Below are 21,508 nucleotides of genomic sequence, written 5' to 3'. Positions count from 1 at the left end.
AGGATTCAGGGCCAGTTGTGTGTGATACCCAGTGCACTACATTCTACCGTGGTAGCCATCACCAGATGAGTGGGGCAATTCTCTTATTCTGTTGGACCTGACCTGTAAGCTTTATGCTATGAACCAAAAGTCCTCAGTGCAAGCCAATCATTTGAAACAGATTTCTAAGTCCTAGCTGAAAAGATTGATAAATTATTGTATTGTAAATGTGGGGGGATTCCCACAGAAAGAGGTGGAAGAATAACAGATAGGAACTATGCTCCCTTGTCCCACTTTCCTGCAGTATTTTAAGGCTGTAAACATATTGGCTCAGGCAGATTACAGTTCTAACGCTTCTAAACGGTCCTTCATCCACATCCCGTCATATCTATTCTCTGTTTTACAGAGGAGGAACACAGTCTACGCTTCAGTTCCTATAGCAAGACCATCCTACAGGGAAGATGCTCACTGACCATCTTCATATATCTTAATTCTCATTCTGATACCCAGGAGCAAAGTAATATTTCTCATTTCCAAGCCAGGAAAGTATTCATATGTAGCAAGAAAAAGTGCAAGACCATTTTTCTAAATAAGATATAAGAATCCATATGGCATTTGGAAGAAATCAATTGCTTATCTTGTGGCCCAGAATTGTTTCCATGGGCTAATTCCTGGGTTTTCAGCAAAGGCATTTCTATTGTCTGCTATGAGATCCAGCCTTTCTAATAACTTGGCAGATATAACAGGATATTCAGCCATGCATGCAAAATATTCGCTCTACTACTGAGCCACATTCCTTTCCCAAGAAAGACCACACTTACTGAAACACACTTACTTTCTCAACCTTTAATTTAGAAAAAAAGGAGCCAGAACTCAGTAGTTCAGCAGATTCCTGGAAGATTTCAGAACTGAAGAGGCTTGATTGGTCTAGAGATCCCTGGCCTACAGATGTGAGAAATGCAATTTCCCAAAATTTCCACTTCTGTGGAGTCCTTGGTATTCTTTGAGCCTGATTATTTGCTTGCAGATATGTCATTACCTGACTAGGTAACAACATCAATGCAAGTGAGTACAGGCTTTGATCCCTATTTATATACAGTAGCTTGCCTTGCCAGTGTTGCTAGGGTATGGTTTTCTCTTTGCCAGTTCCTTTATCAGCGTATTGTTTTCTACTTGATTGTTTGTCTGATGTTAATCCCTTTCAAGAAACACCAGAAAAAGGTAACAGGCCACCTATACAAAATCCTCCAACAAAATTGATATTCCTGCAACTTTCAAAAATGCCTGACTACTCAACCCACCACAGTACAATCAATGCAAGCTATGAAAAAGTTAACACTGACATGAATCAAAAACATCTCAGAAATAACCAGCAGACTGTTACAAACCCATGACATTACCATAGCACTCAAATCAACTAAAGCCCTCTAAAACATCTTTAGTCAGGGGTGTCAAACTGCCAGCCCATGGGCCGGATGTGTCATGCAGAAGCCATGCCCACCCCATTGCCAGCAATTGCAAAATGTCCCGATACGTTGCACAACGTCACGTGACATCGCGAGTTTGACATGTCTGTCTTAAATAAACCAGAAGATCCATTAGTTTCAAGAAGAAAGAAAACAAGAGTGATCTATAACATACAGTGTAAAGACTGTAATAGCCTCTAAGTAGAACAGATAAGCAGGAGACTAGCAGAAGGCATCCATGAAATCAACTAAAATTCAGAAGACATGATAAAAACACTTTGATCTCACAACACTGGACAAATTCAACCATGCTTTCAATTGGGAAACTGACATCTTACTGACAAGCTAAGTCCAGTACTGTTAGGGAATTTTTGGAAGCTTGGCATTCAAACAAATCAGCCATCAGTAGAAATATAAGAGATAAACCACATTCACACAGCATTCAAAAGAATCAATTAAAAAAGCTAAGAAGAAAACAAAAAAGACCAGAACACGTCCTCTTTAGCAGCCAACACCCAGATACTGTAAGCAAGGACAAACAATTAAACAATAAACTAATCAAGGAACTATCAAGGTGAAAACCACACCCCCACTTACACAGGCTAGGCAAGCTACTGTACGTAAATGGGGAACAAACGCCACATTCACCACTGCCGATGAAGTTACCTAGCTGCGTAAGGAAATGTCTGCAAGCAAACAATCAAGCTCAAAGAACACCAAGGATTCCCAAGTTCAACCCTAGGCTGCAAATATTCTCTTCTGTTACCACTTCTACATAGTGTTTAGCAAGATGTGATTCCAAAGACTACATTTGGAACTGATTACTTGAGATGCAATGAAACAAAGAACATCTAATTTTGATTATCAGAGCTCAGCATCAGATAATTTATCCAAAGGATAAATGAAGTGATACTGATGGTGTGAAGTAGTGGAGGGAACAGGTGTTCAGGGGCTTTGTTTTCTGGACATCCTATCAAATCTTTGGACTCTACCCTTATAGTTGTATCAGCTGATGTATTCCTCAAGTGAGAAGTTACATAATTCAGACACATTCAAAGGTAAGACAAGGAAAGTGAGGTCTTTAGCTGTCACATGGATTCTAAAAGGTGAGATAGCAAATGTTGTGTTTCCTTAATCCATTTTATGTCTATTTCTGCAGGAGCCACAATAGTAAGCATCTGTTTTAAATGAATCTGTCTATTATTTTTGTCTTTAAAGTATGTGGCCTGATTGTTCTTGTTTTAATTTGTTAGTTTTAATTTTTAAAATGGGAATATTTTTATCTTGGTTGATTCTGAACATGAGCTGGAGTCCAGCTTCAACAGAAGAAATCCACAAAAGGTTTTTTTTTTTTAGAAAATCACAGCTATAGCTACACGCTTAATTGTATTTAAGCTATAGAACAGTCTGTATCACTGCTGCTGATTTAATTGGGCTTACCTCTGAGTAACTAGGCGTTAATAGCATAATGTGCAATGAGTGAAAAGTCAACTGAAGCTCTTTGTTGAAAAAATGGCTGCAAGGAAATGATCTTTGAAAGAATGATGCATCTTCTTGCAGGCTTTTAATGAATGGAGGGTAGGTATGTCTTTAAAAATGTCTCTTTCCAGATTGCTTTGTTTAAAGTAGGTCATTTCACTCCCATTACACATACACCAAGTCCAGACTTTGTAATGAGGTTCTGAAATTTAGATGCAGGCAAGACCTGAATGCATATTTCCCTTTCCTTTTCTTCACCAGCTCTGAAGAGCACATCAACTAAACTTAGCAAACTGCATGCCCTTGAAGGATAATTTCAACTTTGCACAAAATGGTAGAAGTGGGATTGTGATGTTCATAGATGGGAGCTTTTTCATATTATATTAAAAGAGAAAGAGAATCATGGAGTTAAATTAGAAACAGGCTTTGCAAGAGGCCTATAACCTATTCAATACATTTAAAAGGGTCTGGAGTAATTTAAATTGTTTCCATGTTGACTGATTGCTCTACAAGTGGACTGTATTTTAATTTTGTGTTAAAATTAGTTGCTGGGGTGATAGATGGAAAACGATCAGCACTTCGATACAGCTATTGCCATCATTCATCCGAGTCCTAGAGACATGATTCTTCCCCTGCCAAAATCAGATACAGTTGAATTCCATCTGACATTTTAGTATCTATTTCATTTGCATCAGCCTTCCTCAACTGGTGCTTTCAAGATGTATTAGACTGCAGCTCCTATAATTCAAAGTCAAAATGCCTCCATTCCTAGTAATTGTACTATGTATGCGCTGCAGAGGTTTAGATAACCATACTATGACACCAAAGCAATAGTATCTGCATCCATTTAGTGGTCATCTAGATTTTTGCAACCTAGTTATGATATGCCTACTTCACAACTCATAACAAACCATAATCTCCTTTGTTCTGTTTTGCCTTTACCACATTGTATAAAATCTAGCCATCATATTTTATATATTCTGGCTTAGCACATTGTAAGAACTCAATAGTGGCTTATTCAAATAGTGGATAAGGATGCCATATTCAGAGTTCATTCTGCCAGGAGATACAATTTAGATCTTAGAATATGTAATATATATATATATATATATTATAATTAATTATATAATTATATTATATAATTAATATAATTAATTCCATCCAACTTGATTTTCTCAAACCTCTTCAAACCTTTTTTTTTTTCATTTCTTTGTTTTACAGTTCAGTACTTGTTCATTTTGTAAGATCCAATCTGGATCGATTAGGTTGAACATTATCCTGGGACATGTATATTTGCCGTCGTTCATTTTTTCTATGACTAAATCACCTCAACCATCTTCGTTCAGTGATCCTTCAGTTCTAAAGGCCATAAAAAAGAGGCTAAGAAATTATTGGTTGTCCTGTGCTATGTCCTAAACTCAAATTAACAAACAATTGTTTTGTTCACACAATAAGATATTTGTATGTACTTGCCCATTTGTATGGGCTATAATACTCTAATAAATCTGCAGTAAAGTTTGTTTTTAAGGAGAGGTGTACATTATGTTTCAGTTCTATTCTAAGCTTGAATCAAATTGTTATCGTTTCACTAGATGTGTTCTGACTAACCATTATTTTAAAAGTTATTTTAAGATTGGAACCCTTCCCATCTGAGTGGAACAGCCTGTTTTGTACAATGAAGCAGCTCAAAGTCTGAATGTTTTACACACTCCTGTTTTTTAAGACACCACAAAGTTATTGTTGCTATTTCTGCAGCATCCTTAAACAAAGCTACCATTTAGAAATTCAAACGATGTAGAACAGTGATATTAAAATAATTGTGGAAGCCATTTACAGATGATAAAAATCCAAGTCAATTCAGTACTGAGGCCTATATGAATCAATGGGAATTACACTGTATTATTTACAGCCTAAAACTCTACTATAAAAAGGCATATTAAAGGACTTTCACGTGGTGCCTAAAATAAATCAAACTGTACAAAATCATGCTAGCAGAATCAGAAACTTTGTAAATGGTCAGTAATAAACCCTAAGCTTATTCTGAGAATCTGGGCTGAAATGGTACAGAGCCTTGCAGATGACTGAACTTGATTAATTAGAACATAGAATAATAGAGTTGGAAGGGACCTTGGAGATATTCTAGTCCAGAGGTAGGCAACCTCGGCTCTTTTATGACTCATGGACTTCAAGTCCCAGAATTCCTGAGTCAGCATAGCATAGCTGACTCAGGAATTCTGGAAGTTGAAGTCCATGAGTCATAAAAGAGCCGAGGTTGCCTACCCCTGTTCTAGTCCAACTTCCTGCTTGAACAGGAGACCCTATGCCATTTCAGATCAATGATTTTCCAGTCTCTCTTTAAAAGCCTCCAGTGATGGAGCACCCACAACCTCTAAAGGCAAGTTGTTCCATTGGTTGATTGCTCTCACCTTTAGAAAATTTCTCCTTAGTTCTAGATTGCTTCTCTTCTTGAGTAATTTCCATCCATTGTTTCTCATCTTGCCTTTGGGTGCTTTATACAACAAAACGTAGGAGTGGAGTTCTTGTTCACACTTGATCAGCCCTTCCATGTCTTCTCACCCCTTTCCTTTCCAACAATTAATTTTTCATGGCCAATGTTAGCTTTTTAAATTTTTAAAGGTCTATTTCATTGGACTTTACCACAGCAAATAGCCTTTCTCTTCTTTCTTTCATTCTCTTGTAGCAGATGAAAAGTTCTCCTTTAAATATAGCCCTGGCAAACTGAGAGGAAACCAGTATAAAACAATGATGACCAAAGACGAACTTGAAGAGGAACAAAGGTAAGTTGGATTTTCTTTAAATTCAACAGAATCACTCAAGATTCTGACCCCTCTTGTTTCCTCTAAGTTGCAGTGTCATATCAAGTATAATTGGTCTTAGGTTTTTTTTAGCTTTCCCAGTTGAACCAGTACAGTCTTCTTAATAATCAAAGATTAATTCTTGGGTGACGTCTCAGTCATGAAGAATCTTGCCCACTCCCTTGGAAATGGATCTGTTGGCTGCTTCTCATTTCACAGAGCATTTGTCAAAGTAGCAAGATTTACAGTGGATGATCTGGTGCCAAAACCACTAAGTAAGCTCAGTTTAAACAAAACTCACCATAAATCTTGTAGTTCTATGCCTTGGTCCTTATTATGATTACCAAGCACATTAAAGTGATGACAGTACAAGTCTTCATGTCCCTCATAAAAAAATGACAATTTCTTCCAATTCTAACATTTACAAAAATTGTTTTTACTCACCATAAATGCCAAAAAGTACCCGGGTCAAATATTTCAGTTTACCATTAAGAAAACTGTAATGGTTTCCTGACTTGCAGACATTTGGTTATTCAGCAATAAGTTCCATAAATTACTTGCTATCTCAGAAATTGTTTAGGAATCGTATGGTAGAAGAATTGCAGCACAGATGCAGTTAGGAATAAGTATATACTGATAGAGTGTGCTTAGAACATTGCTTTTCTGGTTTAAAAAATAGATTAACACTGTATTCCTTTTTGTAAAGGTCTTGCAATTCTGGCTTATATTGTTACTTAGTTTTTTGCTAAAATTTGCTTACAGATTTTGCTCCATTATGTTTACTATGAGCTAAAAAAATGTGTTTCTAAATAGAGACCCAAAGTCTGATCCATTAATGATCTGACCAGATGAGGTTCATGTTCTTGCAAATTTAATCAACCCCATAAAGCCCAACCCTTACTTTAAAAATGCATTCTTTACAACAATTCCATTGTTGCATTATTTAGCTCTTCAGTAATAAAACTTCTAAACTATTAGGATATACAAAAGTAAAACTATTGTTCTTTCATCTATCCGAGTTCAGCTGAAAATTCTACTAAATCTATAAAAATTGTATGTTTTGGAATAGAATGTTCTGATAAGGGGAAAAAGGTTGAAATAACATATAAACTCATAATTATAATAGCCAAGAGCCTTGGTGGAGCAGTGGGCTAATGCCTCCTTAAGTAACACCAGCTGCCTGCAATTAGTGCAGGTTCGCATCCCACCAGGCTCAAGGTTGACTCAGCCTTCCATCCTTCCGAGGTAGGTAAAATGAGGACCCAGATTGTTGGGGGCAATTAAGCTGACTTTGTAATAATGCCGCTTGGGGGGGGTGAAAGCCCTAATAAGCAGGCATATACATAGAATGAAGGCTACTGCTAAGCTTGTAAGCCGCCCTGAGTCTTTGGAGAAGGGCGGGATATAAATGGAATTAAAATAATAAAAAAATAGGTAATCAAATCTAATGTGACCATCACAAAATAAAAGTTCTGTGGAACATTTAAGGAAATAAGTTTTTATCAAACCATTTGATTTAGATTTAGATGAGCCGCTAAATTCAGTATTATTTGGTTGCTTTCAGTACAAATAATTTGGCTCCTTTGTGGATCCTTTCTTTTGCTCAGAAAGCTGCACGTTTCTTGAGTAACGTGATTTGGATGGGGAAAGGGCCATGGTAAAAAATTGGGTGCATGAAATACAAAACTGAATTTGGTTTAATTGAAAGTTAATTGAAATTAAATACAATTAATTAAACAAAGCCATAGTATGATTATTACTGTGTATTTGGTTTTATATACTAAATTAAAAATTACCGTATTTGTCAAAACTAGGGAGGAATTGGAGTCTTACTATCATTTGGGGGTGGATTACTTGTAAATCTGGGGCATGAGTTGTGCATACTTCTACTAGGAAGGATCAAATCCAACGGATGAGTTTTTCTTTCTGCTGAACAGCTGTGTAGAATTTCAGGCAAGGCAGCTTTTGTCAACACTTCAGTGCTGCAGCATGAGAAGTCGCCTATACCAATGTTCCTCCTGTTTAACTAGGAACGTCAAGTTGTCAGTGCATATGTGCCTCCTATTACCCAGTTCTTGATCTAAGATGTACATGAACAAACAAAATTAATTCTTCACCCCAAAAATATAAACTGGTGGTTAGTCATTTATACTGTGGATTTTTTTTGGCAGGGCTAAGCAATTATGTAACCATGTAGAGAAGACAAGGGAATCTGTGAGTGACTTTAGCAGGTTTTAAATGTGTGTATTGTATAGGAGGCATAGTGCCCTAGCAGTTAAGGTGTTGGGCTTGGTGACCGGAAAGTTGGCAGTTTGAGATCCAAGTACCACATGATGGAGTGAGCTCCCATTTTTGCCCCAGCTCCTACCAACCTATCAGTTCAAAAGCATGAAAATGCAAGTAGATATATAGGTATCACTTTGATGGAAAAGTAGCAGCATTCCATGCACCTTGGCATATAGCCATGATGGCCACACAGAAGCGCCTTCCGACAACACTATCTCCTTTGGCTAGGAAACAGAGATGGGCACTGCTCCCCTAGAGTTGAACATGACTGGGCAGGGGAAAACTTTTTCTCTAAAAGTGTATATATTCAGTTTAAGTATACAGATAATCCTTTTATTAGTCCTAATTTTGAGAAGGGTGTACTACTAAGACAAATGGAAGAAAAACAGTCTTCCCTAAAGTATGGGTGTAGTGCATTTATCAGTTGAATTGTAGGTCAGGAAGAGACCGGGAGTCATCTTGTCAGCTCCACTGAATGTCTTACAAATGGTCTCTTTGATCAAAGAGAAACTCATTCCCTGTTCTGTTGAAATGCCTTCAGACATTTGTTAGTGCAATGTTTCCTTAGGAGAGAGTTTTACAGTAATTTTAACAGTACAGCAAAGATACAAATGCACAAACTTTAATTATTTGCTGAGGTTCATCTCTGAACAATCAATGTTCATTTTGGTATACATTTTAAATAAGGCTATTGTATATCACCATCAAAACTGTGAGCCATCTGCAGTATTATTTACCTCCCATTCTTCCATTGCACTCACAACATTCAGGGCACAGGGCATATTTGCATTCATGTATGAATCCCAAATGAGTTGCATTCCTTTAATTGTACTTTTTGTAAAAACTGGAATTATAGGCTGCACCGTCAAACAAATCAAGGCTCCTGGAACATTCCTCCGTTATCAAATATTCAACGGTTCTCAGAGTCCAGTATGCTGGACTCCTATCATTATTACTGATACCAATACAGTATCATTTCCAGAATTATTAGCTAGTTTTTAACTGAGGCATCGCTGGCAGGCAAAAGAGAGTCTAGAAATAATTATCCCATTGCTGTGTTCATTTTTGCTTTGTGAATGGTGTGATTCATATTTATTTTCTCAATTTCCTCTGCCTATTGATGACTCTAGTTTGACTAGTCATGACTAGAAACTGTCTTCCTGGGCATTAGATTATTTATTTGGTTCTATTGGGCACTATGAGAAAAGTGGCATCAATGGGCCTTTAGAGGCTATAGCTATAAACTAATGCTGTGGCTCTATAGCAGTCAGTCATGCCCAGCATGCTCCGTTGTGCCAATACTTAACCAGTTGTGTACCACAGGCAGCTGATCAAATATGACTATTATTTGAATTACATATTTCATCTCATTATACAACAAACCAGTAAACGCACTTTGAGCCCTCTGGAACTAAATGCACAGCTACAAATGCTGCATCAGTTCCAGACACTGTGCTACACAGGCCTGCTTTGACAATTGTGCAAATCGGCCTTCTCTGATGGTGGTGCCCTCCAAATGTATTCCATCTGCCACCTTGGTTGGAAATGTTAAGGGTTTGTATCCCGCACATCTGAAGAATTACACACTGGAGAAATCAAGTGTAAATGTTAATTTATCGGGCACATTCTCAGGAATCCTGAGTCACTCAGAATAGGTTGCACTTGGAGCGGCTTTGTAAAATAAAATTAATACAGAGGAACACATGCAACGATAACTAAGCAGGGTTCCCTGACCTTTGTTACACAAGTGTTTAAAGATAACCCAAACTCATCTTTTACTTGACACAAACCTGAGTAACTTCCTAGGACAGCACTTTCCTAAGGAAAGAAAGGTTTTGTAACAACTTTTTCCACCTACACCTTGATTGCAGCTACACCATCGACCAGGGTTTCCTGTGTCCTTTATCCACTTTCCAAATTCACCTTCCCTACTTAATGCTTGCTGCCTTGGCCTGTGCAGAGCTGTTTGCAAATTCCTTTCTCCCTCTCTCCCCCCCCCACCACCTCTTGTGCTAATGGGCATCTGGCAGACTGTTGCATTTCTTCTAACGGTTTCTCTGTTTCTTGTCATTGTGACCTTGTCTGTCTGTCTGTGTTTGTTTCTCCCAGCTTTTTTGTTTTGTTTTGTTTTGTTTTGTTTCCCCCCTCCCTCGGAGAGCTGGTGGTGGCACCAGCAGTTTTCCATTTCAGGCTTTTCCAAACCCTCCTCCTTTGTTGTGGTTTCTTTGGGCAGGGCTGCCCTCAGGTAAGGAGCTACACTGAATCAGCTGAGGAAAGCCATGCCATCCGCCCTTCGAGCCTTTGGTTCTTCATGCCATGTGCCTACGTGTGCACCCTTCCTTTCTTTCTTTCTTTCTTTCTTTCTTTCTTTCTTTCTTTCTTTCTTTCTTTCTTTCTTTCTTTCTTTCTTTCTTTCTTTCTTTCTTTCTTCTTTTTTTCCTGTTGGGCATTGCCTGGCATTGCTGCCATTTTGATGTGACCCAGGTTTGCTGCGTTTATTATATTGCAGGATTGAGCTGACCTCTGACCTCACCTCCCTGTAGCAAGTACCTTAGGTCCTCGGCCACAAACATTTCTTGCAAATCTTTTTGGTAAGGAGATGATACTTCTTAGAAGTAGTGGTTCCACCTATAACCTCTGCTAATGTGACTGGAAACTAAAGCTGACCGTGTTTCCCCCTCCCCCTGCACCTCCTCCCCTTCTCCCTATTCATAACTAATAAATTAAGTCTCCCTCTCCTCTGTGCCCCACTTCATTTATCAGGAGCACCACAGTTCAACGGAAAAACAAAGAGGTGCACTTTTGCCTAGTGGAACATATGCTGCTGGCCTTTCCCATCTATTACCTCACCCACAGTCTTTAGCTAAGGGGACCAACCTGTCCCTCCAATTTGAAACCTGAACTTTGGGCAACTTGGCTAATTCAGTGAGTACTGGGTGGCAGTTCCCCACTTTTGGGCCTGGAGGAACTGTCTGTCCAAATCGGTCGTAGGTCACAGTTTCTATGGAGGAGATTAAGGCTGAGAGAGTGGCTTGCTTGAGAGTCAGTACATTGCTATCAGTAGAAAAGTTTTGTTTTTCAATGTAAAGGTCCTGCTCTTAGCTACTGTGAGATATCGGTGGCATAATCAATCAAAGCACATGCTTCAATCTCTTTTGTTTAAATTAGCATCTGTTGAGCACCATGGATGGTACTGTAGGTTTTTGATATTTTGCCTGACAAAATACAGTGTCTGCCATGTTCCCTCCGGTATTTATAAGCCTATTTATAAGGGCTTTGCAGACACCAGAGAATAATAGTCCTTAGTGTGTTGTATAGGCATCAGAATAAATTGTCCTGCTTCGTCAACATGCTGCCCCTACCCACTTACAGAGAAAGCTCTTTGCTTGAGTTGCAGGTCTTCCAGAAAAAGTGAGGATATTGCTCTTTCTTTTTGCTCCTCTCCAAGCTTGCTTGTACTCCTTCAGGAATTGGGCAACATGAAGAGGGAGAAAAACAACAGGGAGGGAGAGCAGTCAGTCAAAGAGGCTCCAAGGATTATTCATAGCTCCCTACTGAGGCACCAATGATCTCAGTTCGAATCCAAGAGAAACCATTCAATATCACAGTAGTACAAGTCTATGCCCCAACCACCGGTGCTGAAGAGGATGAAATTGACCGGTTCTATGAAGCCCTACAGCACCTTATAGAACTAACACCAAAAAATGATGTCCTTATCATCATGGGGGATTGGAATGCTAAAGTAGGAAGCCAAAAGATAACTGGAATAACAGGCAAGTTTGGCCTTGGAGTACAAAAAGAAGCAGGGCACAGGCTGATAGAATTTTGTCAAGAGAATACGATGGTCATAGCAAACTCTCTTTTCCAACAACCCAAGAGACGGCTCTACACATGGACATCACCAGACGGTCAACACAGAAATCAGATTGACTATATGCTCTGCAGCCAAAGATGGAGAAGCTCTATACAGTCGGTAAAAACAAGACCAGGAGCTGACTGTGGCTCAGACCATGAGCTTCTCCTTGCAAAGTTTAGGCTTAAACTGAAGAAAGTAGGGAAAAGCACTAGGCCACTCAGGTATGAATTAAATCATATCCCTGTTGAATATACAGTAGAGGTGACAAATAGATTTAAGGAATTAGATCTGGTAGACAGAGTGCCTGAAGAACTATGGACAGAGGTTCGCAACATTGTACAACAGGTAGCAACCAAAACCATCCCAAAGAAAAAGAAATGCAAGAAAGCAAAATGGCTGTCTGAGGAAGCTTTGCAAATAGCTGAGGAAAGGAGGAAAGCGAAAGGCAAGGGAGAAAAACATAGATATGCCCAATTGAATGCAGAATTCCAGAGAATAGCTAGAAGAGATAAAAATGCCTTCTTAAATGAACAGTGCAAAGAAATAGAAGAAAACAATAGAATAGGGAGGACCAGAGATCTTTTCAAGAAAATTGGAGAGATGAATGGGAACATTCCATGCAAAAATGGGCATGATAAAGGACCAAAATGGCAGGGACCTAACAGAGGCAGAAGAGATTAAGAAGAGGTGGCAAAATTACACAGAAGAACTATACAAGAACGAGCTTAACGTCCCAGATAATCACAATGAGGTGGTCACTGACCTCGAGCCAGACATCCTAGAATGTGAAGTGAAGTGGGCCTTAGAAAAGTTGAGCAACAACAAAGCTAGTGGAGGTGACAGTATTCCAGCTGAGCTATTCAAAATCTTAAAAGACAGTGCAGTAAAAGTGCTACACTCAATTTGCCAGCAAATTTGGAAAACTCAACAGTGGCCACAGGATTGGAAAAGATCAGTTTACATTCCAATTCCAAAGAAAGGCAGTGCCAAAGAATGTTCAAACTATCGCACCATTGCACTCATTTCTCATGCTAGTAAAGTCATGCTTAAAATTCTACAAGCTAGACTCCAGCAGTATGTGGATCGAGAACTACCAGAAGTACAGGCAGGATTTCGAAGAGGCAGAGGAACTAGAGATCAAATTGCCAACATACGCTGGATCATGGAGAAAGCTAGGGAGTTCCAGAAAAACATCTACTTCTGCTTCATTGACTATGCTAAAGCCTTTGATTGTGTGGATCATAACAAACTGTGGCAAGTTCTTAAAGAGATGGGAGTACCAGACCATCTTATTTGTCTCTTGAGAAACCTATATGCGGGTCAAGAAGCAACAGTGAGAACTGGACACGGAACCACTGATTGGTTCAAAATTGGGAAAGGAGTCCGGCAAGGCTGTATACTGTCGCCCTGCCTATTTAACTTATATGCAGAGCACATCATGAGAAAGGCAGGGCTAGATGAATCAAAAGTTGGAATTAAGATTGCCGGAAGAAATATCAACAACCTAAGATACGCAGATGATACCACTCTAATGGCAGAAAGTGAAGAAGAACTAAAGAGCCTCTTGTTGCGGGTGAAGAAGGAGAGTGCAAAACTTGGGTTGAAACTTAACATTAAGAAAACCAAGATCATGGCATCTGGCCCTCTCAATTCCTGGCAAATGGATGGGGAAGAAATGGAGGTAGTGACAGATTTTGTTTTCCTGGGCTCCAAGATCACTGCAGATGGGGACTGTAGCCAAGAAATTAAAAGACGCTTGCTCCTGGGAAGGAAAGCCATGGCAAATCTAGACAGCACACTAAAAAGCAGAGACATCACCCTGTCAACAAAAGTGCGTATAGTCAAGGCTATGGTCTTCCCAGTTGCAATGTATGGCAGTGAAAGTTGGACCATAAGAAAGGCTGAGCGCCAAAGAATTGAGGCCTTTGAACTATGGTGCTGGAGAAGACTCCTGCGAGTCCCTTGGACTGCAAGGCGATCAAACCGGTCAGTCCTAGAGGAGATCAATCCTGACTGCTCTTTAGAAGGCCAGATCCTGAAGCTAAAACTCAAATACTTTGGCCACCTAATGAGAAGGAAGGACTCACTGGAGAAGAGCCTAATGCTGGGAAAGATCGAGGGCAATAGAAGAAGGGGAGGACAGAGAATGAGGTGGCTGGATGGAGTCACTGAAGCAGTAGGCGTGAGCTTAAATGGACTCCAGAAGATGGTAGAGGACAGGAAGGCCTGGAGGAATGTTGTCCATAGGGTCGCGATGAGTCGGACACGACTTCGCAGCTAACAACAACAACTGAGGCACCAGCTTCAGCCTATTCAGTCAATGTTTAGATTATAGGTAGGAGCTGCAGTTTTTCATTAAATGGCAGACATTTAATGCACTCCAAATGGGTTAAATTCAAGTTGAGTCAGTTCCAGGCCTTCAAATGTACATCCAATTAATTCCAATAGGACCTGTATTATGTATTTATTTATAAAACAATTTTAATGCACGCTTTGAAGCTTGAACAATGGTTTCCTGCATATTTGCAATTCTAATCTTTCAGTTACTATATGTTGTATTTTTCATTTTTCCTTGAAAGACAACACTATGAAGGCCTCTCATAAGATGAAGATGTTTTCTTACTTGAAATTGCCAACAAAATCCCTTTTGATAAATTGCATTATTTGGGCACATCTCCTTCAGTTTTTAGTAACTAGCCTTTTCCGGAGGAATCTTGATAGGTAATTTTGGAGTGGTTTGCTGTATCTTTCATAATATTTCTCAAATGTATATTTCCTAGCATATTTGGCAAATTGTTGAAGATTAAATTGGTATTATGAGCTGTGGTGGTGCAGTGGCTAGAATGCAGTATTGCAGCTCAGCACCAGGAGTTGGATCCTGACTGGCTCAGGGTTGACTCAGCCTTCCATCTTTCCGAGGTCAGTAAAATGAGAACCCAGATTGTTGGGGGCAATAGGCTGACTCTGTAAACTGCTTAGAGAGGGATGCAAAGCTCTGTGAAGTAGTACAGAAGTCTAACTGCTATTGCTATTAATACAAGGTGTTTAGCATTATTTAAGCAACAGGGGAGACAAATCTCCCCAACTGCTGTTCCTTACTGAAGTTGAGAACATAACAGATTTGTACATATTTATTCGATGGGATGGGGAACCTGTGGTCCTTTAAGCGCTTTTGTTTTTTAACCATTTTCACTAGACCTACCCAGGGCAAATGGGAGAAGGGAACATATTGGGAGTTGTAGTTCAGCAACATTTATAGAACTGAAGTTTCCCAGCTTTGTAAATGCTCTACCTGTTGCTAAAGTAACAATAATACAACAGATTTAGAATGGGAAACCTGTTTTTACAAACCGAATGTGTACTTCTAGTCATTTGCTGCAAAACTTCTTTTATCACTTTTCTTTCAGTAGTGGGTAGGTGAGAGAAATTGAGAATGGGACAGAAAATTGCTTCTCCCAATTACGGAACATCCAGCACAAATACACCCTCCAAGTTTGTGGAAAATTAGAAATCAATAGAAAAGAAAGTGAACAATGATTGCTAATTATTATGTTTGCGTATTACCTCCAGGTTAGAGATTTATACATCTGAAGACTGGATGCTGGGAATTAACAGTGGGAGAGCTTATATCCTCAAATCCTGCTTAGGTGCTTCTTAGAAATATAATTACATATGTAGATCTCTTCCCCTTCTATATTGCATGGAGGAACTTTCCTTGTCATCATGCTTTCCTACTTCCATTCCCCCAGAGATGGGGAATATGGAATGAAGATCGTTATAGCAGTATCACATGTTCTGTTAGCTACTTGGGGGAGAGAAGATGTACAAATACTTGCTTACCAATAGGCATTCATTTATCAGACGAGGAAAGGAGTGAGATATAAAGTAAGACAGAGATGCTCTTCCAATTGTCCTTGCCTTTCATCTAAACTTCAGCGATGAGAAAAGCTTGCAGCAAATTGGATACCACAATCTGAAACTCAAATCACCTAAATGAAAGAACAACATCTGTCATTAAAAGCTATTGGGCCATAATCCCTTGGTGAAATCCAAGAAGGTACAGTAAGAGAGGGCAGAGTTTTCCATTTGAGGTCTGCTTCTTCTTTTCTTTAAAAAAGAAAAAGATTGTCTTCTTATAACAACAAATCGGTATGTAAGCTATACTTAAATTTGGACTGGAAATTCATAACAGCTCCTGTATATAAGCCAAAGGAGCAGAAGATTAATCAAGGCATCCAAAAAAATTTCCAGTTTCCCTTTTCCCAAACACCAGCCTTCATAAGGGTGGGGATCTCTTGGAACAGTTACCCCTTGGCATCTGCTAATCCTGCTCTTCAGTGCATGCTCTTCTGCTAACTTCCCCATAATTTTTGCTTGCTGAAACGGTGTGTGTTTATGTGTTGCCTTGGGATGGTGAATACTTTCACCTCTTCATGTCCTTCATGCCTCCTCTACACTTGCCTCCTCCTCTTCCTCCTCCTCCTCTCACTCCTTTGCTTTCCTATCCAGCATGGTGCTTCTTTGGGATAAGAGAGGCTGGTAAGTTTCTGCTCCTTTTTTTCATTTCATCTTCTGCAGCACGATAGAAGGTTGGGCAAGAAGGATGGACAAACACTTTGGGGGAGTTGGTGGACTCAATAAAACTGCCAAGTGTACCTTTCCCCAGCCTGGGTGTTTCTGGATGTCTTGGAATACAGTTACTATTTATTCCCAGTCAAACCACATTGGGGGCAACAGGTATTGTTGTCAAATTTCAGTTATTGCCCTTGTCCTCTGTGGGGTATGAGGGTAGGAAATGTTACTCTTCAAATTAAGTTTAAATGCTGTTCAGTCTGTTAACCCAGCGGTCCCCAAACCCCGATCTGTGGACCAGTACCGGGCCACGGCATGCCAGCCACCGGTCTGCACAAAGAAGCAAAGCCCCATCTGCAAGATGCAGGCAGCACACAAAACTATGCAACTTCCAGTCCGTGGAAAAACCTCTCTCCACGTAACTGGTTCCTGATGCCCAAAAGGTTGGGGACCTCCGTGTTAACTCATGAAAGATTTCCAGACCAGACCACTTTTCATAAATCAGCTTTTTCACCTGGGTGCCTTCCAGTCATAGTGAAATCCCATGCATTGTCCAGTAGGTTCACTAAGGCTTCAGTAAGCTATTTCATCTGGATTGTGATTTTGAGTAACTTTAGCAATGACCTGATCCAACCAGTAGAAAGACCCAGATATTGCTGCAGGTATAATTTGTGAAAATAGCCTAATATACATTTAGTAAATTTTATTTACTAAAGAAGTAGGATAGAAAAAGCAGATCAGCTATAATCTCCCAAATATCAGCAATCTGGCTCACCCAATATTTTCTGGCAGCAAGACGTAGTTCTTCTAGCAGTTATCTGGGGCACCAGAACACCTTGTGAAAAATTCAGCAACATTGTATGGAAAGAACTGGCAAATCAAAAAGATGCTTTGGACTACAAAGTAGCTGATTGCTCTGTGCTTTTACAATTGCTATTATTTTTCAAAAGCAGTAGTAAGTTTTCTTAACTGTACAGTCCGATGTTGTATTTTGGCATATAAAAATTTGATGGGTTTTTTTTATGCCTGTACCTGATTCTCTTTTGTGACACATTTCCTAAATGTGCCTGGCATAGAATTGATCTTGGATTTTTTTAAAAAAAAATTATATTAAGAAATAAATCACACTGGAGAAAATTCTAGCCTTTTCGGGTTGTCTAGATCAGGAAACAGATTCCACAAGAAAATTAGAAGTCAGCTTTATAGAAATAAGCTATATTAACAGAACCTTGCAAATCTGGTTGTGTTTTTCCTCTCCTCCCACTTAGTGAGTCCAGGAGGAGCCAGCCTGAATCTCTTCCAAATATTACCTTTTCCCCCATACTTTAAGGATTGCTTCTGTCTTTTTTTTCTGGGTCTGAGAGATGGCTGCTGAATATTCCCCTCAAGACCATCTCCATAAGTCTCTACAGGAATTGTATGGATATTCTTTTTTTCTCTACAACTGCAGTATTCTGCTCAAGAGAAGGGGTTGTGTTGGAGGATGACAAGGAAAGCTACTTTGAGCCCTTGATTGCTTTCCATTTTTGCTCAGCTTCTAGTTCTCATTAGCCTACCTGCAGTTTTCGCAGTATATTCTTCTATACTTCATAGAATAGAATTCTTTATTGCCCAAGTGTGATTGGACACACAAGGAATTTGTCTCCTTATTCGTATTTCTGACCCTGTCATAGTCAGCCATTTTCTGCCTGCAGCTAGATGTTGTGGATGCAGTTCTTTGATAGCAAGGGTAAAAGGCGAGTCAAAATCAGGAAACTATCAGGACATTTGAAAATTAGCATCTGCCATGGGACTGTATGAATGAAAGTTTTACCATCCTGTTTCATTCATGGAATGTTGAAGGCAGTTGGATGAATTTGTTTTCCAGATGTAAACTTCGAAGCTCTCAGTTTGAAAGTCAGCTCTCAGCTTTGACCTGTATTTTCTAAGTATGTCCTCATAAAAGAGATGATAAGAATTAGATAATATTCCATCATATTAAACAGTTCTATAACGAAGAATTACTCCAGACAATTTTAGGGTTTCTCAGGTAAAACATAAAGCCATCGGTTTAAATAATAATTGTTAGCAAAAATAAACATTTTGGAGTGATGGTAGATGGGGTGTAAACTACAAGCTATGCATGATCCCCTAACTATAGTTTTTGCAGCCCTGAAGGTTTTCAGATCACTGAGGTAATTCAGCAGCAAATTAACAGCAAACCTAGGGGGGAAATTGGTAAATTAAATCTGAAAATAAACTTTACATGTCCAAGGAAAATATTCCCCCTCTCTCAGCCCAAAATCAGTCAGAGAATTCTGCTGCTTTTACTATGGTATTGTGTTTGCAATAATAGTAAACAATAATGACCTGAAGGTTCCAAAAATTTCTGTAGCTTCGGGCTAAAGTATTAGGATGTCAACCTGGCATACCAATGACTTGTTGTAGTGTTGTTGAATTAACATATGAAAGCAAGTGAGTTCCTTCTGCCTGCATTCTCAACTGATGTTATAATATGTGCTGGGAAGAAATATTTCAGCTGAAATAGATGGAGTTAAAAAAGCTTTAACACAGCTATTAATGTAATGACAATGTTAATGACAGCTTAAAAATAATGACTTCCAAATGTTACTCAATCTGCTTGCCCAAAAGTTACTTTACAAAATGGGCCATTCAGAATATAACAGTAAACGAGCACACTATATATCACTTAAAAATAAAGCATAAGCACAGGGATATCAGAACAGTACAGTATAGAATAGCTTGTTGGCCACTTTTTTTTACAGAGCTAATCTCTGATTACTTATAGCTGGAACTCTTGGATGGCCCATTTTTTAATATCCATCATCTATTAAAATAAAATTTAGCAACTAGCTATAGTCTATTGAAATATCGCAAAGGTGCTTTTTCCAAAAGGCAACTAGATTTTGTTCATTTTTTCTTTGAAAACGTTTTGCTTCTTACCCAAGAAGCTTCTTCAGTTCTAACTGTTGAAATAGCTCTTCTTGGGAAGAAAAAGAAAAAGACCAAAGAGATTAGTAGCAGCTTGTCATCCATGTGGACCAATCTTTTCCCTGGGTCTGTGGCCTCCCCCCCCCCCCCGTATTTTAGATCTTATACTTTCATGTCCACATGTTTCCTACCTCAAAATGTTAAGGAACTAACAGCAACTGTATAGACAAAGAAAATTTGTTGGGAGGTGGTGTGTGTGTGTGTGTGCAGAAGAGAGTTTTGAAGGCTTCATCTGTTCCTGGAGCTTCAGATTGTCCATTTTAGGTTTTAATCTCATTAACTGCCAAGGAGCTGCATAACTATAGATGGTCATTAATTCATAAATATTGCTTTAGCTGTCCTCAACTGAAAGAGAAAAAAAGGTTGTGCAGCAGTAAGACTTTTTGCAACTTAAAAAGTACAGCATTTACATTTTATGCATTGCCTGATATTTAAGAACTGGATGTTATTTACAATCAGCAGCCATTTCAGTAGCAGTCTATGATAAATGGTTTACAAGTCTTCACACCATCACCAAATGATCCTCACCAAGCATATGCTTTCTTAATATTTATGAACCTAGTATTTGACTTACAAAAACACACAATTGAAAATGAAAGTAGCATTCCTAGACTGGATACATTTTTGGAAAGTGTTAGCTACCAGTACAAAAAGGAGTTTGTTGATAGCTGTGCAGTATGACAGTCCCATTCATTGCAAGTTCCAATTCTGGGCTTAGCAAGACTGGCTTCTGACAAATAGAACAGCTCATATTTTAATCCCCACGTCTGAACCCATAGGGCTGGTTCATGAATCTGAGCAACAAATCATGGGATTGCTAAAGAAGGTAGTACTTAGTACAGACACAGTTCTGTATTTATCCTTTCCCCAAATGTCCAAGAGATCCTTGTCAGTTTTCACTTGATAGGGTTAGAAAGAAATGTGAAATGTTCCTGATGGAAAATGAGAGGTGATGTAGATAACATACTCATGTTCTTTGGCATAGGCTATCCTGCTGCAAATGATGAAGTAACCTCTTAAAACTTGAGGCATCCTTATGTTATTTGTGTATGCCCCAAAGGTCTAGAAACTTTCCTTAAAACTCCTTCCCTGCACTGAGTTATTCTCCTCTTATTAAAAAAAATAAAAGCATTAGTAATATATAACTAACCCAAAGTGGCACAATTAAAATGTATTCTCTTTATTTTCTTCTTGTTTTTCTTTGCAGAACTGAAGACTATATGAAGTTATCCCTAGACTCTTCCTAAGACTTATCTTTTGGCATTTTTAAAGGCTTGAGGAAAAATAAAAGGGCCAAACCCCAAACACAACCGAAAAGTATCCCTCAAAATATAAGACTTTCTGTTTGGCTGAAGCTGAGTTCCTCAGAATCCTTCCTTGTAATATCAAGATCGGAACAAGTTGGGGTGTCTGGTCTGGAGAATTGTATGACTAGAGAAAATAACAGACTACATTGTGAGGGTTCTGTTTTTGGATGTAAAGTAAGACCTCTGGGGGAATAAAACAAGCAGACTTTGTTGTGTTCGGTACTCCATATCTGCTGCCTCCCCCAAACAAAACAAAAAGAAAAAAGATTAACTAGATAACCTAGACCAGAGGTAGGCAAACTCGGCTCTTTTTATTACTCGTGGACTTCAACTCCCAGAATTCCTAAGTCAGCATAGCTGACTCAGGAATTCTGGGAGTTGAAGTCCACGAGTCATAAAAGAGCCGAGGTTGCCTACCCCTGACCTAGACAAAAGTGATCAGTTATTGTACAATGGACCTGTTTTCTGTCTGGATGGTAGAACATGCTAGAGTTGACCCCTTTTCACCACCCTGTCCTGGACCAAAACACCACCTAGATAAATTTGAAGACAGAGCTGTAATATATAAAACCTTCTGAAGGTTCCTTCCACCCACAGATGGAAGCCTGGTTGCATGATACAGACTCTGGCCTCTTGAAAATGAAACAGTATTTCATCTTGGATAGAAGGAAGTCCTAAGAAACAAAGATTTACCCTATAATCCTATATCATATACACATACATTTAGAAGTTTGTCCCACTGAATTTAGTGGGGTG

General features: G+C 39.1%; 1 protein-coding gene across 2 annotated transcripts in view; it reads left to right on the top strand.

The window, feature by feature from the left end:
* The window catches only part of MXRA7 (matrix remodeling associated 7), a 52,846-nt gene extending 31,885 nt beyond the window's left edge, over positions 1-20,961 (top strand). Inside the window, exons 3-4 of one of the 2 annotated variants that reach the window (XM_081319954.1) lie at positions 5,629-5,722; positions 20,653-20,961. In XM_081319954.1, the coding sequence (XP_081176080.1) occupies positions 5,629-5,722; positions 20,653-20,692 (134 nt within the window). In that variant the 3' untranslated portion in view covers positions 20,693-20,961. Of the gene's footprint in view, positions 1-5,625; positions 5,723-20,652 lie in introns of both variants that reach the window. The other variant, XM_081319953.1, reaches the window with a different exon arrangement.
* The last annotated feature ends 547 nt before the right edge of the window (positions 20,962-21,508 follow it).

The sequence above is a fragment of the Vipera berus genome (assembly GCF_964194415.1).
Source record: "Vipera berus genome assembly, chromosome: 2".
Taxonomy (NCBI): Eukaryota; Metazoa; Chordata; class Lepidosauria; order Squamata; family Viperidae; genus Vipera; species Vipera berus.
This window is presented reverse-complemented; position numbering and strand designations above follow the sequence as displayed.